The sequence below is a fragment of the Phaseolus vulgaris genome, chromosome 3 (assembly GCF_000499845.2).
Source record: "Phaseolus vulgaris cultivar G19833 chromosome 3, P. vulgaris v2.0, whole genome shotgun sequence".
NCBI lineage: Eukaryota > Viridiplantae > Streptophyta > Magnoliopsida > Fabales > Fabaceae > Phaseolus > Phaseolus vulgaris.
Window position 1 is genome coordinate 31462963 of NC_023757.2, and position 26219 is coordinate 31489181.

Sequence of the window (26219 nt, forward strand, 5' to 3'; positions counted from 1 at the left end):
GTCTGGATCTAATCGGAGAAAAATATCTACAAACACAAATAACAAATAACAAATAAAAAAGAAAAAAAGAAGGCGCTTTAGGTCAACAAAGAATGCACAAATGCTCTCGTAAACAACACAATCAAATAAAGAGAAAGGAATCATGCAACAAAAAGTGTAGAGAAAAAAAAATCATAACCTATGTAGCATAGACACTGACACGAACACTGATACGACACGGACACGAAGATACGTAAAATTTCTAAAATGTAGGACACGGGGGACGCGGATCTATATATTATATAATTATGAATTAAATAAATTGACAATAAAGATTTATGTGTACAAGTATGTTTTAGATTATATTTTGGAGCAGAAAGATGTTTTTCATGACTGATTCACAATGATTTGTTTCTTATTTTTATAATCATAATAACAATTTATACAATAAAGTTTTAATTTTTAGAAAATTAATGTATTTTTCTTATTAAAATTGTGTTAGAACCGTACTACAATTGTTAGAAATCTAACAAATACTTTTTGAATTGAACAATTCACGGATACGTGTCCTACAGGTGTCATACGAGTGTCGGTGTCCGATACGAGTATCGGACATTGACACGCCATTTAAGAGGAGTGTCCGAGTTTCATAACTAATTTAAAAAGTGTTTTACATCAAAGCCTAAAATGTTTAAAATTAAAATATTCACTTTATTTATAAAAATACCATAACGTTCTTTTAAAGTTGTGTTTATAAAAATAATACAATGTTCTTTTAGGACTTGTTTGTTTTTTTTAAGTTGTGTTTATAAAAATAACACAATGTTATTTTAAGACTTGTTTGTTTCCGGGACTGAAAACTCTAGAAGAAAAGAAAGGCATAGAGAAAGTGAAAAAATCAAGAAATAAAATACTATTAAAATACAGAAATCAATGTAAAAAGGTTTCATTCTTCTTTCTTTCCAATTAGGCAAAGATTTATGAGAAAAGTAGAATTAAAAATATATTATATTAAATATATGTTTTATAATTATTAAAAAATAACATAATATCCTTAAAAAATCAAAATTACCCTTAATTTTATTTATAGTACTAATAATAATTAATAAAAATAAAAATAAATGTAGTTATTTATATAATAATATTATTAATTATTATTAATTATAAAAAATAAATATATAAATTAATTAATTATTTTATTATTATTTAAATATTTTTAAAGATAAAGATAAGTTAGTAAATTTACATTTTAAACCTTTTAAAAAAATTAAAAATTTCTACACAACCATCTTATCACTTACCAACTTCAATAAACTTTATTCACAAATTTATTTTAACATACTGAAATCCAAACAACATCGGTTTACTCTCAAATCATTTCAAATCCACTCCCACAAATCTCTTACTCAATCCAAACACAATCTTAAGTCGTGTAACACTTCATTTATTTAACAATCAATTAAGTGTAAAATTTTAAAAAGCAAGTTTTTTCACTCCAAAATATCAAACACTCACTTCACCATTCTGTATTTAAACAAGTAGTTGCTCAATCTCAATCCTCAACAAACAAATGAAGCAATACAACTAACTTTTGGCTTAGGGGTTGCATAAGATAAAGGTAACCATTTCTTGAAAGTTGAAGGCATGAAATAAACCAAGAAGGTGTCATTGTCATTTTATTTATCAGTCACGATCAAATGGTCTAACAGTACTTCACTAATAGTAGTGACCCACTCTGGTTTCTGACTATGGAAATTGGAAGGTGTTACTGAAACTCTGCAATTAAAGTATTGAAACTGTTATGCTTGAAGTGGAACTGTCAACGTACAAAGGTCACTTCAATTACAACATGATGCACACCAACCCTTTCATTATTTTCACACCTACCCACAAAAAACCAAAACAGAATGACCCAAAAAGGAGGCAATGCCCTCATGTCTTAGATCATTCTCTTTCACCGACGTGTGTTTCAGTATCTTCTAAAATCAACTTCATAAATAAACCATCACTCTAAGCCAAATGAGTGTCCCTTTTCGGATATTTCTCATTCTTACTTCGCATTGTGCTTGCCAATGCCAATAATACCTAGTTGGTCTTCGAGTAAAAACAAAAGAGGTGACCCAACCTAAGCAGAAATATGGGAAAATTAACATGGCATACGTTAATTTTTGTGTGCATCCCCTTTGGCCATAAGCCGATTTTCATGTTACCATGTTTGAAAAGGTAGTTCACTTGTCTACCCTCTTTATGTTAAAGGCTAAAAAACCGAAGTCCGTGCTATTTTTTTTAATTCTAATTTCTATTCCATGTTCACCAACATGCCTTATTTATCACGAGTCAAAAACTGAAATTCCTTCACATTTTAACAGCCTCTTTCTTCTTATTGTTCGTGTAATAGTAATTTCATGGCTATTGCATCTCCTAAACTTTTCCTCCTTCTTTTAACATTCCTCTTCTCACATACTATAGCTGTTGAGTCCTTCAATGCTTTCACAATCCCAACATCCCATGCAAACTTTTCTTCCTTAAACAGAACAAATTTATTTCATGAAGTTGGGTTCAATTCATCCAAGCTTTCTATCTCAATAACCATAAATCCAAACATCATCAACACCCTTCTTCAGTCCCTCCAAGCAGCAATAACCGATGCCACAAAACTGTCTGATCTTTTAAACAATGCAGGACACTCAAGCATCATAGAGAACAAAATAGGAGCAGTCCAAGACTGTAGAGAACTTCAACAATCCACTTTAGCTTCCTTAGAACGATCGCTTTCAGGGATCCGTTCCCAAGACTCCAGAAAAGTAGTTGATGCGAGAACCTACCTCAGTGCAGCCCTCACCAACAAAGGCACGTGTCTAGAGAGCTTAGATTCTGCTTCGGGTACCCTTAAGCCAGTTCTGGTGAACTCTGTTATCAATTCTTACAAGCATGTCAGCGACTCTCTTTCAATGCTCCCTAAGCCTGAGAAGAAGGCTTCCCGAGGACACAAGAACCGGCGTTTGTTGTGGTTGTCAAGGAAAAACCATCGCCTCTTGAAAGGCAATGATGGGGTGCTTGTTGTAGCTGCAGATGGAACGGGGAGGTTTAGCACCATCACTGAGGCTATCAACTTTGCTCCAAATAACAGCGTTGGTAGGACAGTAATCTATGTCAAAGAAGGGATTTACGAGGAAAATGTTGAAATCCCAAGCTATAAGACCAATATTGTTTTGCTTGGTGATGGAAAAAATGTCACTTTTATCACTGGCAGCAGAAGTGTCATTGATGGGTGGACCACTTTCAGATCTGCAACTCTAGGTAAACCCTTTATGGATGTAACTATTAATATGCCTGATCTGTTGTATATTATATTATAACTCTATGAATTGATCACTTTGATTTTGTGTATTGACTGCCTAGTGCCTTTGCTTTGTGTCTGTGGCAATGACTAATTTGTTTTAGTTTCATTTAGGACATTTTTACCATGAGAGCTTTTATACTGTAAAACTTAAAGCCTTTTTAATGACAAGAATATTGAACTTTGTTAAGTTCATAGGTACTTGTAGAGTAGTAGGGGGAGCTTCTGAAAATAGTTGAGGTGCATAGCTTTAATTAAATAAAGAAAACACTAAGATGGTTATTTAGGTGTTATTAGTGTTACTTTATAATCTTGGTGAAAATTGCATGAGCATTGTCCCTTTGTTTTTCAGCGGTCTCTGGAGAGGGTTTTCTTGCACGTGATATTGCTTTTGAGAACAAGGCAGGGCCAGAGAAGCATCAAGCAGTTGCCTTAAGAGTGAATGCAGACTTCACTGCTTTCTACAGGTGTGCCATGTATGGTTACCAAGACACTCTTTATGTTCACTCCTTTAGACAATTCTATAGAGAGTGTGACATTTTTGGGAGCATAGATTACATATTTGGGAATGCCGCAGTGGTTTTACAAGCATGCAACATTGTGTCCAGGATGCCAATGCCAGGCCAATTCACAGTCATCACTGCACAGTCCAGAGATTCCCCTGATGAGGACACTGGCATTTCAATCCAAAACTGCTCGATTCTAGCTACCACAGACTTGTACTACAATTCTGGCAGTGTGAAGAGCTACCTCGGAAGGCCATGGAGGGTTTATTCTCGTACTGTGTACCTTGAGTCCTACATTGATGCATTTATTGACCAAGAGGGGTGGACCAAGTGGTCCAACGATGAAGGCTTGGACACTTTGTATTACGGAGAGTATGCCAATTATGGGCCTGGTTCAGGTACAGATAACAGAGTACAATGGGTTGGCTACCATTTAATGGATTACGACAGTGCCTACAACTTCTCAGCTTCGGAATTTATAATTGCTGATGCTTGGCTTGGGTCTACATCATTCCCTTATGATAATGGGATCTAATTTTTATTAATTCAAAGGTGGCTGGTTCATCGTAACATGATTTCAGTTAAATAAATGCCGTGAAAAGATGTTCCAAATGATTACATCTATATGTTCTTGCAACTTTAGTTCTAAATAGTTTCAGGCTGTTCCTACATATTTGTATACTATTTATTATATATGTTTAATGTTTTAGGTACCGGTCGGTACCGAACGAAAGATTGAGGTCTTAGCACAGTGTTGATTGATATGAACAAGATTCATTAAACCCAACATAAGATTAATTGTGATAAACAATGATTAAGCATTAGGTAATACGTTCTTAATTATCATCTAAAATCTTAATTCGGCTCAATAACAAATGATCAGTAATAATCATATAAATAGTCACGAGTTTTGAGAAAAAGGTACGTCATTATCACGCATTAATTGCACCGAACATCGAATACTGAGATCTCACTTGTGCGTCAGAGTGCCTTTTGCAGGTACCATCCAGACCGGTAGTTTACGAAGGAGGCAGTGAAAGGAGAGGAGGAAGTCATTCAGTAAGGTGAAGAGGAGGCAGGAGACGACCGACCGATAGATGAGGAAGGTAACAGTTCTCTCAGTCCCAACTCGTTAGAGAACAATTGGCGCCCACTGTGGGACCAAGAGAATTTGAAGGAAGAGAAGATCAGATGGAATCTACTAGGAACATGACAAACGAGAGGATGTCAGAGGCTGAGCAAATGACATTACTAATGTCTCTACAGAGGGAGATGACTGAAATGAAGAAGATGAATGAGGAGGATATATTAGCTCTCCGGAGAGAGAATGAAGAGATCAAGAAGAAGTTGTCATAGGGGGGTCCATCTGTTAGACCTAGTAACCCCGCTAGGAGATCCCACACGACCTTACCCACTAGCACTAAGATTGTGAAGGAATCGAAGCCCACTTCTACCCAAGAAACCGTGGACGAGTCATACCTCAACAAGTCGTTCCCCACGACTGGGACTCTAGACATAGCCAGAAGACACCCATTTATTGATTATGTGATGAGGGCACAACTTCCACTCATGTGAAAATGACTCAACATTGACCGTTATGACGGTACGAACGACCCTGCACATGGATGTATATACTACCCATATGAGTTTATACACCTCGGACAACGTCGTCCCGTGTCGAGTTTTTCCCATTTTGCTGAAAGGAGGGGCATTGAGCTGGTTCACAAGGCTCCCCCATACTCCATTGATTGCTTTGAGACTTTGGCATCAAAATTTGTGACACAGTTTGCACAAGTCGACCGCATCACCTAACCTCGATTACCTTGGTCAACATCCGCCAGGAGAAAGGGGAGTCCCTTAGGCTGTTCATGGAAAGATTTGGTAAGGTAACCTTGCACATCCGGAATTTGAGTCTGAACGTGGCCATGCATCACATGGTCACGGCCTTACAGCTATGACCGTTTTGTCGACAGCCTGTGCAAAAAACTGGCTGCAAATCTTGACGAGCTTAAGCAAAGAGCTGCTAAATACATGCAATTGGAAGAATTGAGGGAGTATAGGAGTCAAGCAAGAGCTAAGACTAGAGGAGATAAGGGGAAGGAGAAGGAAAGGGAGCGCCCCAGCCGACTGAGCTTTGGTCGGGGGGGACAAGTATAAGTAGACTCGTGAACCTAGGTTTGTGAGGCACACCCCTCTAAATGTTGACAGGGGAAGAATTCTAAACGAGGCCTTGAGTGTCGATCTGATACTGACACCAAGGAAGGTCCCAAGTCCTAATAACGCCGACCCTACACGCAAATATAGGTATCATAGAAATACAGGTAACACAACCGAGGAGTGTTAGACACTGAAGGATAAGATCGAAGAGCTTATCCAAGTCAGGCATCTTCGCAAGTATGTGCAAGGCGAAGGAAGGAATGTGAATAGCTCTCCCCCAAGGAGGGAGGAGCCCATCGGAAGAAAAGGGCGGATAGAGTACAACCCTCGTCAGTTAGTGAAGATGGTCGTCGATTTGAGCATCGCCCACGCCGAGAGGAACCTCCTAGGAGCGATGGAGTTGGAGGAAGAGGTGATCGAGAGGTCATCAACATTATTGTGGGGGTTTCGTTGGAGGAGGTAGCTCTAATTCGGCAAGGAAGAAACACCTAAGAATGGTGCAATATGTAAATACCACTGTTTTTTTCCTTCCGACTGAGGATGCCCCCCCATCACATTCACAAACGAAGACTTCAAGGGTATTGACCCTTCACAAGTTGACCCGATGGTCATAATGGTCGGTATCGACAACTTCTCTATCATGAAAATGTTGGTTGATCAAGGGAGTTCAGTGAACATCCTTCATTGGAAAACATTTTAAAGGATGAGAATTCCCAAAGAGGAGATAAAGTCGTATGACGACCAGATTGTCAGATTCTCGAGAGAGAGGGTAGGCACTTGAGGGTACATCGAACTCTATACCACGTTTGGTAAGGGGAAAACAAGTAAAACCATTAAGATCCGATACTTGGTGGTAGAGAATAACATCTCATACAACATTCTTCTAGGCCGACCATTCATCAATCAGCTGGGGGCGATTGTATTTACCCCTCATCTAGCCATGAAATTCCCCTCGGTCTCAGGGAATATTCTTACAATGCATGTCGATCAAAAAGTTGCACTAGAATGCTACGCGGTAAGTCTAAAGGTGGAGCCTCTCCAAAAGGACTCAGGCCGGACGAGTAGAGGTCATTCTTTAGAATGAAGTGTCAGAATATATGGCCTTAAACAAGAGAGGGGGTGAATTTTTTATAAGAGATTTTTGAAAACTTTTGAAGGTTTAATGAAATTTTGTGTAGAAATCCAGAATAGGAATCAAGTTAGCCAAGAACACAAAATGTTTTAAAGTAAAACACAGAAAAACAATCGGTTGTTTCTTCGAATCAATCGATTATTTATACCATTTTAAACTTAAACAGCTTAAAAACAGAATTTAAAGGAGTTCAGAGAAAGAGAAATGCACACAAACAATTTATACTGGTTCACTCTTACAACAAAAGCTACATTCAGTTCCCAAAAACCACTAGGTAATCCACTACGCAATCAAACCAGATTACAAAACACCACACACCAAAGTAGTGATCTTGAACCCCTCAAGAAACACATTACCTTTGGCAAACCACACCAAGAGTATTGATCTTGAACACCTCAAGAACACACAACACTCCTTGGCAATACAATAACAGAAATACAGAAGATTGATAAAGGATTACACTTGATCAAAGTACAATCTGAAAAGCATTAGGTACACTTGAAAAGCATAAAGTACACTTAAAAATCCAAAGCTTAATGTGAATCTTGAAAAACTTGAGATCAAATATGTCAAACTCAATTTCTCAAAATTGTTTTTTACTCTTTAGAAACATATAACAAACTATTTATATTTTCCAAAGATTGGTCAAAACATTTAATGAAGGAGCGTATTCAATTAGAAATAATTTAAAACAGATTCATCATTCAAACAGAATTCTGTTAGGATTTTCAAAGAAACAATCAGTTGAAACCACGAAACAACCGATTGATTTGGTTTGACAATTAAGTCAACCAAGTCAAACAGCTTTCACCGCGACCACCTTCTTTTTCTCCCTTTCCTCGAGATCAGTGCACCTAATGTTACTTAGCTAGAGGTCAACATCAGCTTTGGCCATCTGTGACTCAAAAGTTGACACCGCTTCCAGCGATAACATCAGAGAACTAGAGGCCTCATCCAGTTCATGTTCGAGGCGAGATATTTCCTTTGCCGACCACTGATTGCCCTTATCAGCAACAAGCCTCATCAACACCAAAGCTCGAGCCTACACTTCAACCGCGACTGATAGCAGATCTTGGCGAGGGATGGTGGTTAGCATATTCTCCTCAGTCAGCATCAAACTGACTTACACACCCTTGTAGAATTAGGTGTTTCCCATGAGCAGTGGCAGAGGAGCAACAATGGCACCGGTCGGAGATAATGATTCAAGCCGGATAGGGGATGAAGGAGGAGGACGTCTTGGAGTTTCATGAGGTGATCGAGTTGTGGAGGTTGTCGTCTTCCTCTTTTTCTTTTTGCTCCCTTTAGCAGAAGGAAACCCAAGATCAAATACCCCGGCAGTAGAGGGGTTGCCCTCGACAACCGTTTCTAAGCTGCCCTTGCCCTTACGAAGGGCCTTGACGCAAAACTCAGCAGACAGATTAGCATATTGGGGGCCACCTGAGTTATTATGCCTATACCAAATAAAAACTAGTTAAAGGGTATATACCGATTGAGATGAAGAACAATGCGAACTTACCATGAAAATCATTTCATCGCTAGGACGATTTATATACAGTTAAAAACTTTCGGGTAGGGAGCCTTCTCGGCAGGTTATTAAAAACCGAGTACACCTCCAACTCTTTGGCGCTCGAGGCCGAAAGAGGCCACTATTTGAACCGACTGAGGGTCTTGGTCCAATACAGAGGAAATTTGGACCGATTGTTTCCATCAAAGAAGAGCTCCATATCTTCGAGCTCGATAAAATCTTGAGAAATTTTCCCTTAAATTGTTTGTATGAGGTTTTATAAGGGGCAAAAAGAGTGTTACCCGACTGACTGGCGACTGGTAGCCAATGCACAAGGTCGGTCAGGTGGGATGTGTAGTAATGAAGAAAAGTTGAAGGAGATGGAGAAAACGAGACATATCACACATAAGCCGAAAGTCTTGAAGAGAAGCACAAGTATTGGGATGAAGCTGAGAAGGGGCAACATTGAGCGCCCGAAGGACACCAATGGTGAAATCATCGAAAGGAAGTGTTATGTGCAAATTAGAAAAGAAGAAAGAGTAGGCAAAGAAAAAAGGAGTCTCAGAAGGAGGTTGACCGATACATAGCTAAAATACCATCGGCGACATCAAGTTTAAAAAGACTAAATTTATCTACGAAAGAGGAGATAAAAGAAGAATTCGTAAACAGAGAGGTATACCCGATCACTTTAGGGTCGACCCAGTATAATCCCGAATGATGGGACAAATCCTCGGCAGGGATTGATCGGTCGATAATTGCGTCCGGATCATCGACCCTAACCGAGTCAGGCATGGGAGACACCACCTCATGAGTCATGGGGGGCAAGGTTTGCAGTGCTTCAGCTGATAAGGTCTCGGTCGAGGACAAACCAGAAGAAGAGGATGAAGAGAGAAACGAAGTAGAAGTGGAAGAGCTAGAAGAAGACATGACTAACCTCTCAGAGTAAATGGAAGTACCTCGCCGGGATCATAAGATTTCAGAAGTCAGACCAAGCAAGTAATGGATGAGAGAGGGGGGACCACTATTTATAGCCTTGGAGGAGAGATGAATAGTAAACATTCATTGATCTCAACCGCTAGATCTTCCTGGATCTAATGATCCCCATCAATTGGCGCCAAAAAATCTGAGTAATGATTATGCACATCACATCAAGCGTTCAGTGCCGCCAACATCACATCTCACCTCGATAAGCATAATCGTCATAAATAGACTCTTCGTGTTCGAACCTCTCAAGCCTAGGGTCAAGTGTATCGATCGGTACCGAACGACAGATAAAGGTCTCAACATCTTATTAGTGTCGACCAACATGAACACGATTCATTAAACTCAACAGAAGATTAACTGCACCAAACAGTGACTAAGCATTAGGTAATAAGCTCTTAATTATGATCCAAAATCCTAATCTGACCCAATAAGAAAAGGCTTATGATAATCATATAAATAATCACGAGTTTTGAGAAAGGAGTACGTCATTATCACATATTAATTGAACCGAGCATCGAATCCCGAGATCTCACTAGAGCATCACCTTTTGTAGGTACTATCCAAACTGAGAGTTTACGAAGGAGGCATTGAAAGGAGAGGAGGAAGTCATTCAGTGAGATGAAGAGGAGGCAAGAGACAACCGATCGACCGAGAAGGAAGGTAATAGTTCTCTTAGTCCCAACCCATTCGAGAACATCTTATGTTATATAAAAAAGGGTGGTGATATTTTTACACCCTACTCCACTTTACACTTACTACAAAATATTAATATTTATAATTAAAAAATTAAAAAAGATTTTTTTTTAATGAAAATATAATCAAAATGCAAAATATTAAAATAATTTTCAAAATTAAAAAAAATTATAAATGATTAAAATATTAATATTTATTGGGGTGTAGGGTAGAGTACGGGTCTCAAAAATTATTTTTTTTATAAAAAAGTACTTTAACCAAGCTGCCACGTGTGATTTTTTTGCCAAACAAAAAAAAATAGATAAATGAATAATTCTTATCGGAGTATTGTGTTGTAATATTTTCTTAAAATGCAGACTTTTAAAATTGTGCTTTAAAAGTTAAAAAGGTAACATTTTTATATATAACTTTCAATATTATTATTTTAATATTTTTTATATAATTTAATTATAAATTTACTTTATTATATATATATTTATTTTTAAATCTTTAAGAGTTGTCAAACTATTTTTTTTTTTTTTAAGTTTAAAAATTGACAGCCACTCCTTGGGCAGTAAGATGTAATTGAGACATTTGTAGGTTTTGTCCGAAAGATAGGGTGAGTTACAGAGCTAAACATGATCCTAGGATTGGAAAACGAGAGAAGGTCTGAAGGGTATTTGGAGGTGGAAATGAGGACAGGAAAAAGTGCAACATCACACGTTATTTTGGAAGGTTGACAGTGCCAAGAATCTGAAAATAGAAAGACCTGAAACGTCTCTCATCCACTCTCGCATGCAAAGAAAAAACAATAAAGTTGGAAGCGGTGAAGCACAGACAAATTGTAAAAAGGAGTCAGAGGAATAAAGTCCCTTGGATATCTTTCTACCTTTCTTCTCCGCGAGTGGTTTCAATTTGAAGCTAAGGCAGAGACCTGACTCCTCTGCCTTAGAGAAACTCTCACAATGGCGTTTCAGGATTTTGACCTCATCTCAGAGCGGCGGAGAAACGAAAAGAAGCAAAAGATGAGGAAGAGGATCATGATCGGCGTGGTTTCTTCCATCGTCCTCGTTGGCATGATCGGTGCAGTTCTCTTCGTCGTGGTTAAGAATGATGACGCTGGCAATAACAAGAGCACTAACAACAAGTCACGTACTAGCCATTCACCACCACACTCAGAAGGTGGCTCGCCCAAGGAGCACGTGGCGCACTCGGAGAAGATTGTGCAAGTGGTGTGCAGCTCCGCTGATTTCAAGGACAGGTGTGAAGCCCCTCTGAACAAGGCCATGCAGGATGACCCCAAACTCTCCGAACCCAAAGACCTTCTGAAGATCTACGTGAAGCTCGCAGAGGAAGAGCTTTCCAAGGCCTTCAACAGCACCAAGTCGGTTAAGTTCGACAGTGAGGAAGAGAAAGGAGCGTTTGAGGATTGCCAGAAGCTGTTTGAGGATGCCAAGGATGACATCGCAACCTCTATCTCTGAACTTTCCAAAACTGAGCTCAAGAATATCTCTGACAAGACTCCCGATTTGAACAGCTGGCTCAGTGCTGTCATCTCCTTCCAACAGACCTGCATGGATGGCTTCCCTGAGGGAAACATCAAGACTGAACTTCACAATCTCATGAACGATTCCAAGGAATTCGTTAGCAACTCCCTTGCCATTCTCTCTCAGGTGGCATCGGCTCTTTCTACATTGCAAAACATTGACGCACCCTCACATGGCCGCTCCTTGCTATCTTCCAACTCCCCGGCTGCTACTCTCGACAAAACCGATGGCTTTCCCTCTTGGATCAACCAAGAGGACCGCAGGATCTTGAAGGCCGTCGATAACAAACCTGCACCTAATGTCACTGTGGCAAAAGATGGCAGCGGAAACTTCAAAACCATCTCTGAATGTTTGAATGCTGTCCCTCAAAACTATGAAGGACGGTAACTACCTTCTCTCACCAACTCTCTTACTTCTATATGCATGGTATCATGGTATATATGTTTATGTATTATTCATGCAGGTATGTGATTTACGTTAAAGAAGGAATATACGACGAGCCAGTGATGATTACAAAGAATATGCAAAACATAACCATGTATGGTGATGGATCCCAAAAGACCATCGTGACTGGCAACAAAAACTTCAGGGACGGAGTCAGGGTTTTCCTCACTGCCAGTTTTGGTATGCATGAACGCCCTTCACCATGTTTATTATGATAGATGAGTAAGATATTAGTTAATTAAACTTGTTTTGGTACATGCACATGCAGTGGTGGAGGGAGATGGATTCACAGGCATGGCAATGGGATTCAGAAACACCGCAGGCCCTGGTGGAAGTCAAGCAGTGGCCGCAAGAGTGCAGTCGGATCGTTCAGTGTTTGCGAACTGTCGGTTTGAGGGCTACCAAAGCACTCTATTCACCCAAGCCCACAGACAATTCTACAGGAGTTGCATCGTAACAGGCACAGTCGACTTCATCTTCGGTGATGCAGCTGTGGTGCTCCAGAACTGCATCCTGATTATTAGGAAGCCAGATGACAGCCAGCAGAACACAGTGACAGCTCAAGGGAGAGAGGACAAGCAGCAAGCGACTGGAATCGTGCTGCAGAAGTGTACAATCAAAGCTGATGACGAACTGCTAACAGTGAAGGACAAGGTAAGGAGCTACCTTGGAAGGCCATGGAAGCTGTACTCAAGAACCGTTGTGATGGAATCAGAAATAAGTGACATCATTCACCCTGATGGATGGACGGCTTGGATCGGAGACTTTGCTCTGAAAACATTGTACTATGCTGAGTACGGTAACACAGGAGCTGGTTCCTCCACCAACGCTAGGATCAAGTGGCCTGGTTACCGAGTGATCAACAAGGAAGAAGCTACCATGTTCACTCCAGGCTCTTTCTTGAGAGGCTCATGGGTCCAGGGCACAGGAGTGCCCTCTACGCAAGGCTTCTACAATTAAACCCTTTCCTTCAAATTTCATACCAATTGATCACTTCTTCCTCTGCTACCACATGTTCTTAGGCACACTGGAAAATAAACTTGATGGTGTTCCTCGTTTTGATGAATTGTAATGTTTTTTTTCTTTTTCTTGTTATTCTTTCTTTTCCCTAATTTTTAAAAACATTTAATCTCCAATTGTAATCTTGCACTAACTACACTGGGGTAAAACAACTTGCCTATAGAATTGTGTCAAGGTTAAAGCAATTAGAACAAACTATCATACTAGCGATTCTCCCTTCCTGTGAATAAAACAGTTTATTCAACCCACTTTTTTTTTTACTTACAATTTCCAATACTATAATTTTAATTATTTTTCACATTATTTATTTATTCTTCCTTATATATTTTTTAAAACAGTGACATGAGATCAAAATTCAAATTCAATAACTTTACAGACATTAAAATTTGTAAAAAATATTGTTTTTTTAATAATGTTCCAAATATATACAATAAATAAGTGTAAAATATTAAACCTTTTTTAAAGATACAAGTCATAATCACGAGTTTCACATTTTATTATTAAAAACCTCAATGAATTTATAGTAAAGTCTAATATAATACATATATTAATATATATATTAGAAAACTAAATTAAGAAAATTCTTGGGGCCTGACCCCAGCCCAAAACGTTGTCAGATAAATTAAAATTACATAATCAAAATAGTGTAGGTTCAGATTAAAGAAAAATCAACAGAAAAAAATAAATTAACAAAATAATGGTTTTAAATTAGAGTTCATTTGCTTAAAATATATCTTACAAAAACCACACAAACAACAACTCGAATTTTTTTTGTTCTTGCAGTTCATGAATACTTGAATGAATAAGGAAATTTACAAAATGAAATTCATCTTTATTAAACTATTTTCTTATTAATTTATGAAGTTACTGATTTTAGGTTTAACTATGATTATTACCGCCATTCAGGGTGTTTTACCTCATGAACAGAGGTAAAAGTATGACCATAATCATAATCTTTTCAGTGTGAAAACACCCTGTCATCTTAGGAAAGAAAAATAACTATTCCACAAATCTTTTAAAAAAAAGGCTACTAAGTTCTATTTTTTAAATTATTTTTCTGAAAACTACAATCTTTATAAACAAAAAGAAACACTTAAAATGCCAAAAAAAAGACACCATGTTGAAACAAATTTCGACGGTTGTGATGAACAAGTATGAGTCTGTGAAACATAAGGCAAGTTCCACTGGCCCATTGGCTAAATCTATTATATTCCTTTCACAGACAAACAAATGCAAAGAGCTGTTATGATCTATAAACAATATGCCAATTCTGACAAGATCAAAGAAAACTAGCCAAATAATTTAAAAATCACCTTCCAATAAAAAGTGTTATTCTATTAGCAAGCATTTTCTTTTCTCATTTACCAGCATTCGAACAGAACACGGTGTAGAAAACAATCTTCCAACTGTTACCATCCAAACCAAAAATGAAAGTATCTACATTGTTTATTGATTTAAATGGCTAACTAGCTGATAAACATATTTAATTTTTGAATTTGTCTCTACTAGCCAACAACTTATTTTTAAACACCTATATGTTTTTGATATATCAAATATTCTTACATAATTTAGAAATTGAGATAAATACAATTTAAATATATCTTCATTTCTTAATTTTCGTGTCTGAACTTTAAAGTAAACAATACATTGATGATGGAGCCTAATGATATTATCTCATATTTAAAGACGAAATCATGTTCTCTTAGTTATTGACTAAGAGGCTTGTTTTGATATGTCCAATAGTTCCTTTTAACTTCAAAATGGACAATACATTGAATTCGGTAATTAACCTTAGTGATAATCTCAATAGACTTAAGATCGGAATACTGTGTATTCCTATACAAAAAAAAATATTTAATTGATTTGGTTACAACATTTATATATGGCCCTAACACAACCCCTACAAAAAACGTTTTTCGTTTTGGGATACCTCACGTCATCATCATTGATAACGGTCGGCAATTCATCGACCAAGGACTTATTGAGTTTTACAAGAAACTCAACATTAAACACATCACAAGTTCGGTGGAACACTCTCAAACCAACGACCAGGCCGAAGCTGCTAATAAAATAGTTATCAACAAATTAAAAAAGAGACTCGGTCCAGCTAAAGGCAAGTGGACCAAGGAGCTTCTTGAAGTCTTATGGGCTTATCGGTGTACACTGTAATCCACCACTCAAGAGACCCCATACAATTTAATGTATGGCACAAGGCTATCATTCCAGTTGAAGTCATAAAACTCTCTCTACGACGACAACTATTTAATCTAGATCTTAACAAAGAAAGCTTATTGGTCGGGCTCGACCTAATAAATGAATTCAGAGACAAAAGAAGAATAAGAGAAGAAACTTGTAAGATTCGAGCAACGAGATGATACAACTCAAAGGTGACACCTTGAAAATTTCAAAAGGGAGACTTAGTCTGAAGGATGCGCAACGACGCTCAAAAAAACGAAGGCATATTCTCAAGTAATTGGGAAGGACCTTTCCATGTTAAAGACACAGCGACCGACGAAGCTTATTTCTTAGAATTTTTATTAGGCAAATCTATATCGAGATTGGGTAATGTCACTCATCTCAAATTTTATTACAGTTGAAAATATAAATAAATAGTGTACTCTTTCCTTGCTCAGTTGTTTTACCCCTAAGGAGGAGTTTCGACCGAGAAGGTTTAACGAGGTACTTTAAAATTATATCTTCTTATTTCAGTTAATCACATAATGTATGTTATTGTCACAAATGCAACATAGGTCGATTAAGGCAGGCGCTTAACAATTAGCAACCCTTACCGACCGAATGACTATTTGGTTAAGGTAGCCGCTTAACAATTAACAACCCTTACCAAATGCGCACCAACTCAGTTAAGGCAACTACTTAACAACTAGCGATCTTTATCGACCGAACGATCACTTGATTAAGGCAGCTGCTTAACAATTAGCAGCCCTTACCAAACATGCAACAAATCGATTAAGGCAATTACTTAACAACTAGCTACCGTTACCAATCGTCACCTATTTTGATAAGGCAGTTCGCTTAACAACTAGCAGCTTTTACCAAATTGAACAATTACTCGGTCAAGATGGTTCGCTTAAACAACCCTTACCAACCACGAGTTCACATAGTCAAACATCGCCTTAAAAATGGCCATCGCATAAAGTAGCTTACTCAACAACCAACGACCCTTAAAAGCATACAACATATTCAAAAGATCATCCTTCAAATCACTACTGATTAAGGCAGTTACTCAAACAAGTAACCCTAACCGGTCAACTACTCAACATAGCTTGTACTCACCTACAACCAATTTTAAAGATGATTTCAATAAAACCAAGTCACAAAATTGTCAAATTATTTGTTAGAGCCTGGACGACATTAACTAACCTATCACAAAGGTAACTATGCCAAGCACATATTGAGGTAAACACACCTCACAACCAAAAAGAAAAATTCAAAAGTCATTCGGTCGGAGCCTCAACATTATTAATGTGTCATTCACTTCGAAATTTGAAAACATAAATCAACGGCGCTCAGCGAATGTTATCGGCATCCTAACTCAGGATCTACTAAACGCCATTCATTCAAACAACTTATTAATGGTGTTCAACAACTGTTATTGACAGTTCAACCATCAATTCAAGTTATAACATATTTTATTACTAACGACATTCGACAATTAAAAACATACTATCAGTTGATAGAAAAAAGGAAGATGGCATAAATAAAAAGCAAATGTAAACATCATATTGGTTGTCCACATATTTACAGAGGATTAAAACAACTCTTCTAGGAGCGTTCAACCTCATTCTTCTACCACATCTTTGTCCACATCATATTGGTTGTCTTCAAAGGGGACACTATGGTAAAATGCAGCCTAACGGATACCCTGGAAGAAACATTGCTTGCTAATTCGAAGAAGGAAGGACTCATTATACTCTATCTTCTCAATCATAGTCTTCTTTTCAGTTGCAAATTCCTCCTTGATTTTAGCACAATTGACTCCCTTTGTTTGCAACTATGCTTCCAGAGTTGCCCCCTTACTATTGGCCTCATCAGCCTCAGCATTGGCTTGACGACACTTCTCGTCCAACGCTCCCATGGCTTTCAGGGTCGATTTCAATGAGCTTGAGGACTCATCCAATTGTGACTTTAGCTTAGCCACCACAACGACTGAGTTCCTCTCTAGTTCACCGCCAAGCATTCGGGTTACCACAAGTGAGTGAATCAGCATCTCGGCTAATCCCACCACCAAATCATTTATCGATATGGCGGCTATGATACTTTCCTCTTTAGGCGTCATCGCCACCTGAACGCCTTGAGCTAGTTGTAGACGTTCGCCAAACACTGAAGGAGAAGAAGACGATGACCCAGTCTCCATCCGAGGGTGGGACGCCTTAGTCGGACGATCCCTCTTCTTCGGGTTAGAAGGTTGTAGGGCAGTCATAGGTGGCACCACGTCGACAATAGGGGTTGATGTTCCCTCCCCTAGCACCTCCAAAGACCCTTTTTGACGCTTGGCCACTTGGATTTTCAATTGTTTAAAAAAATTTACCAACTTAAGGTTAATCTGAGACATGATTTGTTCAAAACACAAAAGAATTAAGCATCTAGTCAAAATATTGAATAAAGCCTTATGTACGTTAAAATGTAACATACCATTCAAGTCAGTCCATGTTTTGGACGACTCAAACAAGGCAACAAGCTTCTGAGTAGGAAGCCTATTCAGAAGTTGGCCGAGAACATGGAAAATTTCTTTATCCTAGGGAGTCATGAAGGAAGGGTGACATGGAAATCATTGAAAAATGTGATATATATATATATATATATATATAAAGAAAAAAAAAAATCTTGGGGAGCGTTTTCCCGACTGTGATAGACCTAGTCGGTGTGGTTACAATTCTCGGCTACAACCGCGTTCGAAGGGTGTCAGGTTTCAAAATGAAAACTTTAGACAAAAAACCGTCTAAAGTGGTAGAACCCCTAAAACAAGTAAGGATGTCCAGGACGCGTGGATTAACCAACTCATAGTTAGGATCGTCAAACATTCGGCTCGCAAGGTCGACTGCTTGCTATGAACCACTAACATCCCTCACACTGCAAATGTGGAGTGAGAATGCTCAAAAGACTCAGAACTCAAAATAATTATAGAAGACCCAATGGGAGAAGACATTACTAACCTTTTTTAGTAAAAGAAGCGAAATAAAGAGGATTGATCAAAACTCGTCACTCAGATTACACTTGATGAACTCAATAGCACAAAAGGTGACAACAAACTTTACAAGTTCAACAAGCGTTTCTATTTATTGAGCGTCAATGAAGAGAGATAGTAAGACATTCGCCTCTTGGAGCCATTGGATTTCTTATCATCCAAGGGTACACAACACTTGGTATACGAAATGGCACGGGTTGGTAACCGTTAGATCTCCTCAATCAAACAATACACATGAAATGACACTTTGAAAAGGTGCATGTCACGTCTCTGACAACACATTAAATGAATCCAAGTCACGTCTTACCTCGAGACACCCAACAGTCGCATCTCGACTCTTTAGAAACTGACAATCCTCGAGCCCGTGAGGCAAGTGTATTGGTCAATACCGGATGAGCCAATCACTCGGTATCGGTTACCGACCGACCATACTAATATAAAGCACTCAATAAATGACAGTAATAACAATTATGGAAACTCCTTATGAGTCATGATCATGTCCCGCCAAATCCGGGTGACATCCCCAAGAAATCAGCTAACATTGATTCAGTAGAAGATATTGATTTATTAAAGATATTCTTCAAATATATCAATATACTTCCCTATAAATCAGGGATCATACTATAAATAAACCCTCTACAGAGGTGTAAGGTACGCTTTAATCAGTTTTCGTTATACACTCTTAACACAAAACACTTACTTGATCGTCGGAGTACCTTTTTCAAGTCAACCCCGACGGAGCACCAGCAATTAAAGGAGAAGACTTAAAGTGAGGAGCAAGGAGACAACCGACACATCAACAATTATACAACTAGTTTGAGATACTATCTAGGCCTACTTTATTTATACAAATCCACTAACGTTCCTATGATATTTCAAATTTTAAAAGAAATGAACAAATTTCTCTAATTTTTTAATTTAACTAATAAAATATAAATATCCATATTTTATCTATTTTTTTTCGGGTATACCCTTAAATTAAATTAATGTCCTTACAAAAATGAATTATCTAGAATTGGTCTTTCAAAATACTTATTTAAATAAATAAAAACTTACCTATTTATTAACATGCAACACTATTATTTCGAATTGAAACTGTTTTAAAAAAATAAAAATTATGGAAACTAAAAGCTTGTGGTGTAAGTTTCTTGGGGGAAAATAGAAGATTTATTTTGGCGCCTCTTCCAGTGTCTTTTTGAATCCTCACCCCACTGACCCACTTCACCCAATTTTCATTTTTCCCTTCTCCCAATCGCTTTTGTTATCAGACATTGAATCTCTGACGGTCAGAATCAGATGTCGGCAACCGCGGAGCAGCAACGCCTCCAGAGAACCCCCCAACAGCAGGATGAAGCCGAAGAGATCCAACATGGCCCTTTACCCGTCGAGCAACTGCAGGTTTAATCCTCAGCACCCTTACCCTTCATTTCTTTTCTTCAAAAACCCTTTCTTTTTCATCTTTTTACCAACCCCATAAACCTAATTTCCCCGATTTCGGTTTCTCGCTTTCAAATGTCACCCCTCAGGGCAAAATCCCCTCTTTATGTTTTCTATGTTGAAACCCTAATGCTTAAATATCATCCCAGGCATCGGGCATAGCCGCCACGGACGTTAAGAAGCTTAAAGACGCGGGCATTTGCACTGTTGAATCCGTTGCTTATACTCCTAGGAAAGACCTTTTGCAAATCAAAGGTATCAGTGAAGCTAAAGTCGACAAGATCATTGAAGCAGGTGAACAGTCACTTTTACACTTGTTTTCCTTATTGACCGTTTCTTATAATTATGAAGGTATTGTTTTAAAGTTTTGTTGTTTACCTACAGCTTCTAAGCTGGTGCCTATGGGGTTTACCAGTGCTAGTGAACTCCATGCCCAGCGCGATGCAATCATTCAGATAACCACGGGATCGAGAGAGCTTGACAAGATATTGGAGGGTCAGAATCTGAAAGAATTAAGACCTTTTTGGTGTTTTATTGTGTGTGGATTTGGAACGTTTATGAATTTCATTGTTGGAGTGTCTAACTTGATATGTCTGATTCTATCAGGTGGAATTGAGACCGGTTCTATCACTGAGTTATACGGTGAATTTCGATCTGGGAAGACTCAGTTGTGTCACACTCTCTGTGTCACTTGCCAAGTTAGTAGTTTAGATCCTTAAGTGCCCATACTTCATAATAATTACTCTAGTGTACTCTGTTATAATCGAGTTTGTGACACTTTTGGTCCATATCTATCTGTAATTCTAACATCTTTACCAACATTTTCATTTTTGTTGATGCTGTAGTTGCCACTAGACCAAGGAGGGGGAGAGGGTAAAGCTATGTACATAGATGCCGAGGGTACATTTAGACCTCAACGACTCTTACAGATAGCAGATAGGTATAATAATTGATTCTTGATTCTTTGATATGACTTCGCTGCTACCATGTGTATATGATATGTTTTCATTCAGTATTAATGTTTCCCAGTGTTGCAGGTTTGGACTGAATGGCGCTGATGTATTGGAAAATGTTGCTTATGCCAGAGCATACAACACTGATCATCAATCACGGCTTCTGCTTGAAGCAGCTTCGATGATGGTGGAAACAAGGTGTGACTTGCAATGGTTCTCTCTGTTCAATAATTTTAAGATCTGCCGAAAATTATATAGCGTGTCTTTTATAGTGTTGCACGAGGGTATAATATCATATTATTTGTTCTCTTCTCATCTTGCTTTATCACTTAGCAGCTAAAGTGTTATATGCTTTCTTGTTTTTCTCTTATGCTGAGCTGTAAGATTTTCCTTAATTAGTGATATTGATTGTGGAAACTCTTTTTCGTTTAGCTAGCAAAATAAAGGCTTTTGAGGTTCTCTTTTTTACTGTACATACACAGGTTTGCTGTCATGATTGTAGACAGTGCTACTGCCCTCTATAGGACAGATTTCTCGGGAAGGGGGGAGCTTTCAGCCCGGCAAATGCATCTAGCAAAGTTCCTGAGGAGCCTTCAAAAATTGGCAGACGAGGTAGAACTTCTAGTTGAGCTTGTGGTGCACCTAACCTTCTAGGTTTAACTAATTTAAGATTCAGACTTAGGATGTTGAATTATCGAGCATACTATGTTTGGAGTTAATTTTTTTTCTGATTCTCTTTTAGTTTGGCGTGGCTATTGTCATAACAAATCAAGTAGTTTCACAAGTAGACGGTTCTGCAGTCTTTGCTGGACCTCAAGTCAAGCCTATTGGAGGCAACATTATGGCTCATGCTACAACAACTAGGTATGAATATGCAATACTAGTAGTTTAGGTTTAGTTTTTTTCTCCGAGCTCCTTAACCTGGATTTTAATTGATGACAGGCTCGCTCTCAGAAAAGGGAGAGGGGAAGAGCGAATCTGTAAAGTGATAAGCTCTCCTTGCTTGGCTGAAGCTGAAGCAAGGTTTCAGATATGCCCCGAAGGGGTTTCAGATGTTAAAGACTAACCACTTTCAGCATGTCTCAAGTTTAGTTTTTCCCCTCTTTGCTTAACTTTTTTTTGTAAGCTATACAACAGCTGATTTGCAAATATCCGGTGTCAAATTTTGCGTAATTTTCAGTTTGGTGATTCCCGATTTCATGTTATCTGTCGCAATCGTGTCTTTGTTTTTTGTGATGTCGATAGTAATAAATTTGTATTGTAGAGTTCAGTTACAATCAACTATCCGTCTGTACTCAGTTTTTCGTTGGCTTTTCTACTAAATATCAGTATTTAAAGAAATATGTAATCAACAAAGTATATACGTCACAGGTATTAAACTGAGGGGTTGTTTTGCGACTTGTAGAATTGGAAATTCGAGGGAGAGAAGCACCAAATGTCCTTCAGCACTTACTACCCCTAACATATTGAGAACTTGGAAATATAGTTAATCCATAATCAGATAATTTAGAATTTCATCTCTCAGACTTTGGTCTTTGGTTATATTTGAATTGATCATTCTGATGTGTTAAAACTTATCAATACAAATAAATTTATTATCCATATTGAGTTGGATTGAGTTATGTTTTAGAGTTTAGGTCAAACCCAGTTCAAATCAATGAGTGGGTTTAGATTTTGATCATCAAGCAAAACAATTAAAAAAGAGCAGAGAGATAATAACACACAAAAATTTATCTTGGTTCACCTAAACTTGAATTACATCCAAACACCTTGATTACATTGAGTACATCAATCTCTTCATGTTATCATTCACAATTTCCTCCTAAGATTAAGAACTCTCAAAGAAACAAAGAAAACATTCTTAAAGAGAGTACAAGTAAAACTCACAAGGGTATAACTTCAAAAAATGAAGAATTACAATGGTTTGCTCACAACCTAAAGTTAGATTACTCAACAACTAATAAGACTAAGACTATTTATTATTGTTCTCTTGTTTGTATCTTTCTGTATAGATTTTTGTATATCTCTTTTTTATATCTTGCTCTTCATTCTTGATTTCTTTATATAACCTTTAGATGAGACGGTTAGAGTTGATGAAGAAGCTCTTGACTTCTGCAATATCTTTCTTTAAAAGTTTGTTCTTAAGATAATCCTATAAACACAAATAATTTTGCAACCATTGTATCTAAAGAAACATGTTATGATTCGAGTTCAAATTCTTTCCAAAAACATTTTTTATGTGATCATTTTCTTATTTGAATTGTTTCTTGATATGGATATTTTAGCAATTTTGAATATCACTTAATTTGTTTGATTGATTTTAGAAAATGTGTTTGATTATTGCTTGTTTAAATTATCAATAACGTATGCACAAATAAAATCAAGCATAATTGTAAGTTAATATAAACTGCAACGTAGAGTGATAGACAATCTATCACTTGAAAGCTAGGTAAACCGTACAATCTACTAAGATCTTGTAACTGCATCTGCATTTAAACTAGTGTTAGTATAATGATAAGTATATCAAAGCATATAAAATACTTATAGGGTTTGTTATCGTCAAAACTGAAACACTTGCTAGATCTATTGTTAGACTGTCTAGCGGGGTGCAATCCGTCTAGGTCTCAACACCAAAACTGGCACAACACATGCCCCCACAAATGACGATGTGAGCAAGTCCTAAGCTGAATATATCACGAGAACAAGGATATCGTCTCAAATTCCCTATTGGGACCATGGTCATTATAAGGAGTCTGGATCACCCCGATATGGGTAACACCATCTATTTGGATGTGCACAACGCTGACTATGCATTTATGACGTTCGATCACGTAACGTGATGCTCGAGGAAAAATCTTTTGATATGTGGGATCATACCCTCTTTCTCATCTTTGGGAAGTGCTTGCATATCCACTTCTGTTTCGTCATGAACAAAACATTATTTATATACTCAACTAAAAATAAATCCAAGTTTTTCAAACTACGTATATTATTTACCTATAAAATAGCCTCCAAAGTGCATCGTCCAGGTAAAGGAAGCATCCCACAAATGGTCAAACATGTGGGTGAGTGTGGCTACTCTACATGCATACCACCACATATCCTCAAATTACTGAAAAGAGGCAAGTCGACACGCTAACAAATGCCTCATTTTTAGCTGCAAATATTATGCACCCAATAGTAGGGATGACAAAGCAGGGCGGGCTGTACGGGCTGACCCGCAGCTCATTGAGGAAAACATGGGACAAACTGCCTATTCCAATCCATTGGCCCACTCAGGCCTACCCCGCATAATTCGCAGTCCACATAGGCCAAGTGCGGGGCGGACTGGTCCGCATGACCCGCATAACTTAAAAATCTAGAATTTTCTTCTTGCACCCCTTATTTTCTTCATGTAATCTCATATTTCACATTCTGAAATTTTTACTCACATCTTATTACGTATTTGTCATGAGAATAATATTGGGAGATCATTTACCTAAAACATCTAAATAAAGAAAATAATTAAATTTATTCAAAATTTCTATTTATTTATTTTTTATTAATTTTTACATAAAGTATTTCTTATGCGGAGACCCGCGGGCTAGCCCGCGTTGCCATCCCTACCCAACAATGTGTACTCCCATCTCTGGTGGATAATGCATTCCTCGTTTATCTCATGCAACCAACTCAGTCTGATGTGAACACCATGACACTACCTTAACTTTATCGTGTCATCACTTAACTCAACCTTGAGGATCTCAACCAACATAGATAATGGTGATGTGAAATCCAATGTCACATATGAACAAAATTGTCTCGTTATGAAGATATGTAACGATAGAGACACATATCTAACGTGATGGTCATCTCACCCACAAGAAGATGGAAAGTGTTGGTGCCGTGGGGCCACCTTTCTACAAAGGATGAAATGAGACCCTTATCAGCTATCTCATAGCTAATGTTGCACAGTGGTAACAACATGATATTAAACATTGTGACCTGAATTTGTAGATTGAGAATCCCAAACTTACTTAACTTTCATCCATGAGACAACAACTTTAATTAACCTTTATCTTCTTCCTTTTAGAGTCGTAAGGTTACATGGTCAGTGTAACTCACTTGCAAGGACATATAAAAAAGGTCACCAACAAATTATTGCTGCTTATAATGTCTTTGTGCAACAATTGACAACACATTTGCATCGAATGTAGTGATAGCTTATTCCTTATCCCTATCTCTTCTCTTCTACGGAGCAACATTGTCGGTCTATGTTTAGTTGCATATTGAAACACTCCACTTCTAGTTTTAATTATTTTTATGTCAAATTTGAAATCATTCCATTGGTACTACAATTTTTTTGAAAAAAACTAATACATTTTGGATTTCGTAATCCATAATGTAAAAAAAAATCATCAAATAATTTCAAATTGTAAAATCCAAATAAGTTTTGAATAAACCATTATGAAATCATGCAACACCCACAAAAATAAGGAAAATAACGTAAAAACAAACTTGTTTTATGGTGACGACTACATTTCTTAAGAGGACTGTGATGCTCCAACAAGAACTCTCACATGCAAGCACAACAAGGAAGAGGGTGCATCGGTGTCAGAGAAAGAAGAAAAATGGAAGAGAAATGAAAGGCAAGATGTATATAAATTGACTTGGGATATTTTTGCCAATTCACAATCCCATGGGGGTACAAATATAAATGAAGAAGCCTTTTAGTTGTCATTTGAAGCCAACGAATTCGAATTGGGCCAATTTTATAACATTCTATAAAAAAAATTAGGTTATTTCTCCCTGCACCATATCAATTTTAATGTGCACCCAACATAAAATTTAAAATCCTAAGTGCCCTTGTCATCTTTATTTTTTTTTAAAAAAAACTGTAGAGGAGGTGTTTTTCTGTGGTGAAGCGTTTTTAGTGGATGTGGTGGTGTAGTGATTTGCTCTGATGGTGGAGCAAAGTCATTACTCTTAGGTGCGGTGCAGTTTTCTTCCGAGGTAAGGAAAACCATTTTTGTATTGCTTTTTCAGTTGTAAATGGTGTTGAGGTCTTACCGGATATCGGGATCCAGAAGTTTGCTTACAAATGAAGAAATTCGAAAGTATTTATTGTGTACTTCGGATTTCCAAATTCGAAATAAGGTCATTGGCTTCCGCATGTTGGCGTCCAGAAGGTCATTTATGTTGTCCAGATAAGCTTCCGGATGGCCATATATGGAAGTGACATATTAGTTTCAAACTTGCATATCCGAAACTTTGTGATTTGGGTTACAAATATGGATATCTGGAAGGAAAATGTTGCTTATATGTATTTTTTTTATGTAGCGGTGGGAATGGATGTTGTAGG

General features: G+C 37.7%; 3 protein-coding genes across 3 annotated transcripts; all 3 read left to right on the forward strand.

Moving 5' to 3' along the window:
- The first annotated feature begins 2000 nt into the window (after positions 1-2000).
- On the forward strand, positions 2001-4574 carry LOC137807127 (probable pectinesterase/pectinesterase inhibitor 12). The gene is made up of 2 exons (XM_068607589.1): positions 2001-3279; positions 3672-4574. The coding sequence occupies exons 1-2, from the start codon at positions 2385-2387 to the stop codon at positions 4358-4360; spliced, it is 1584 nt and encodes a 527-aa protein (XP_068463690.1). The 5' UTR covers positions 2001-2384; the 3' UTR covers positions 4361-4574.
- A 6490-nt stretch (positions 4575-11064) lies between these two features.
- On the forward strand, positions 11065-13533 carry LOC137807128 (putative pectinesterase/pectinesterase inhibitor 45). The gene is made up of 3 exons (XM_068607591.1): positions 11065-12204; positions 12285-12445; positions 12534-13533. The coding sequence occupies exons 1-3, from the start codon at positions 11240-11242 to the stop codon at positions 13223-13225; spliced, it is 1818 nt and encodes a 605-aa protein (XP_068463692.1). The 5' UTR covers positions 11065-11239; the 3' UTR covers positions 13226-13533.
- A 6093-nt stretch (positions 13534-19626) lies between these two features.
- LOC137807129 (DNA repair protein RAD51 homolog A) lies at positions 19627-22222 on the forward strand. Its single transcript, XM_068607592.1, has 9 exons — positions 19627-19889; positions 20078-20222; positions 20313-20423; positions 20535-20626; positions 20774-20868; positions 20966-21079; positions 21364-21493; positions 21624-21745; positions 21824-22222. The coding sequence occupies exons 1-9, from the start codon at positions 19788-19790 to the stop codon at positions 21945-21947; spliced, it is 1035 nt and encodes a 344-aa protein (XP_068463693.1). The 5' UTR covers positions 19627-19787; the 3' UTR covers positions 21948-22222.
- Positions 22223-26219: the final 3997 nt, after the last annotated feature.

Excerpts from the sequence above, each read along its gene's own strand:
- LOC137807127 (XM_068607589.1), top strand. The coding sequence starts at position 2,385 with ATGGCTATTGCATCTCCTAAACTTTTCCTCCTTCTTTTAACATTCCTC. Across the intron at positions 3,280-3,671 it reads TTTCAGATCTGCAACTCTAG|CGGTCTCTGGAGAGGGTTTT; the intron begins GTAAACCCTTTA and ends TTTGTTTTTCAG.
- LOC137807128 (XM_068607591.1), top strand. The coding sequence starts at position 11,240 with ATGGCGTTTCAGGATTTTGACCTCATCTCAGAGCGGCGGAGAAACGAA. Across the intron at positions 12,205-12,284 it reads CCTCAAAACTATGAAGGACG|GTATGTGATTTACGTTAAAG; the intron begins GTAACTACCTTC and ends TTATTCATGCAG. Across the intron at positions 12,446-12,533 it reads TTTCCTCACTGCCAGTTTTG|TGGTGGAGGGAGATGGATTC; the intron begins GTATGCATGAAC and ends ATGCACATGCAG.
- LOC137807129 (XM_068607592.1), top strand. The coding sequence starts at position 19,788 with ATGTCGGCAACCGCGGAGCAGCAACGCCTCCAGAGAACCCCCCAACAG. Across the intron at positions 20,223-20,312 it reads CGACAAGATCATTGAAGCAG|CTTCTAAGCTGGTGCCTATG; the intron begins GTGAACAGTCAC and ends GTTTACCTACAG. Across the intron at positions 20,869-20,965 it reads CTCTTACAGATAGCAGATAG|GTTTGGACTGAATGGCGCTG; the intron begins GTATAATAATTG and ends CCAGTGTTGCAG.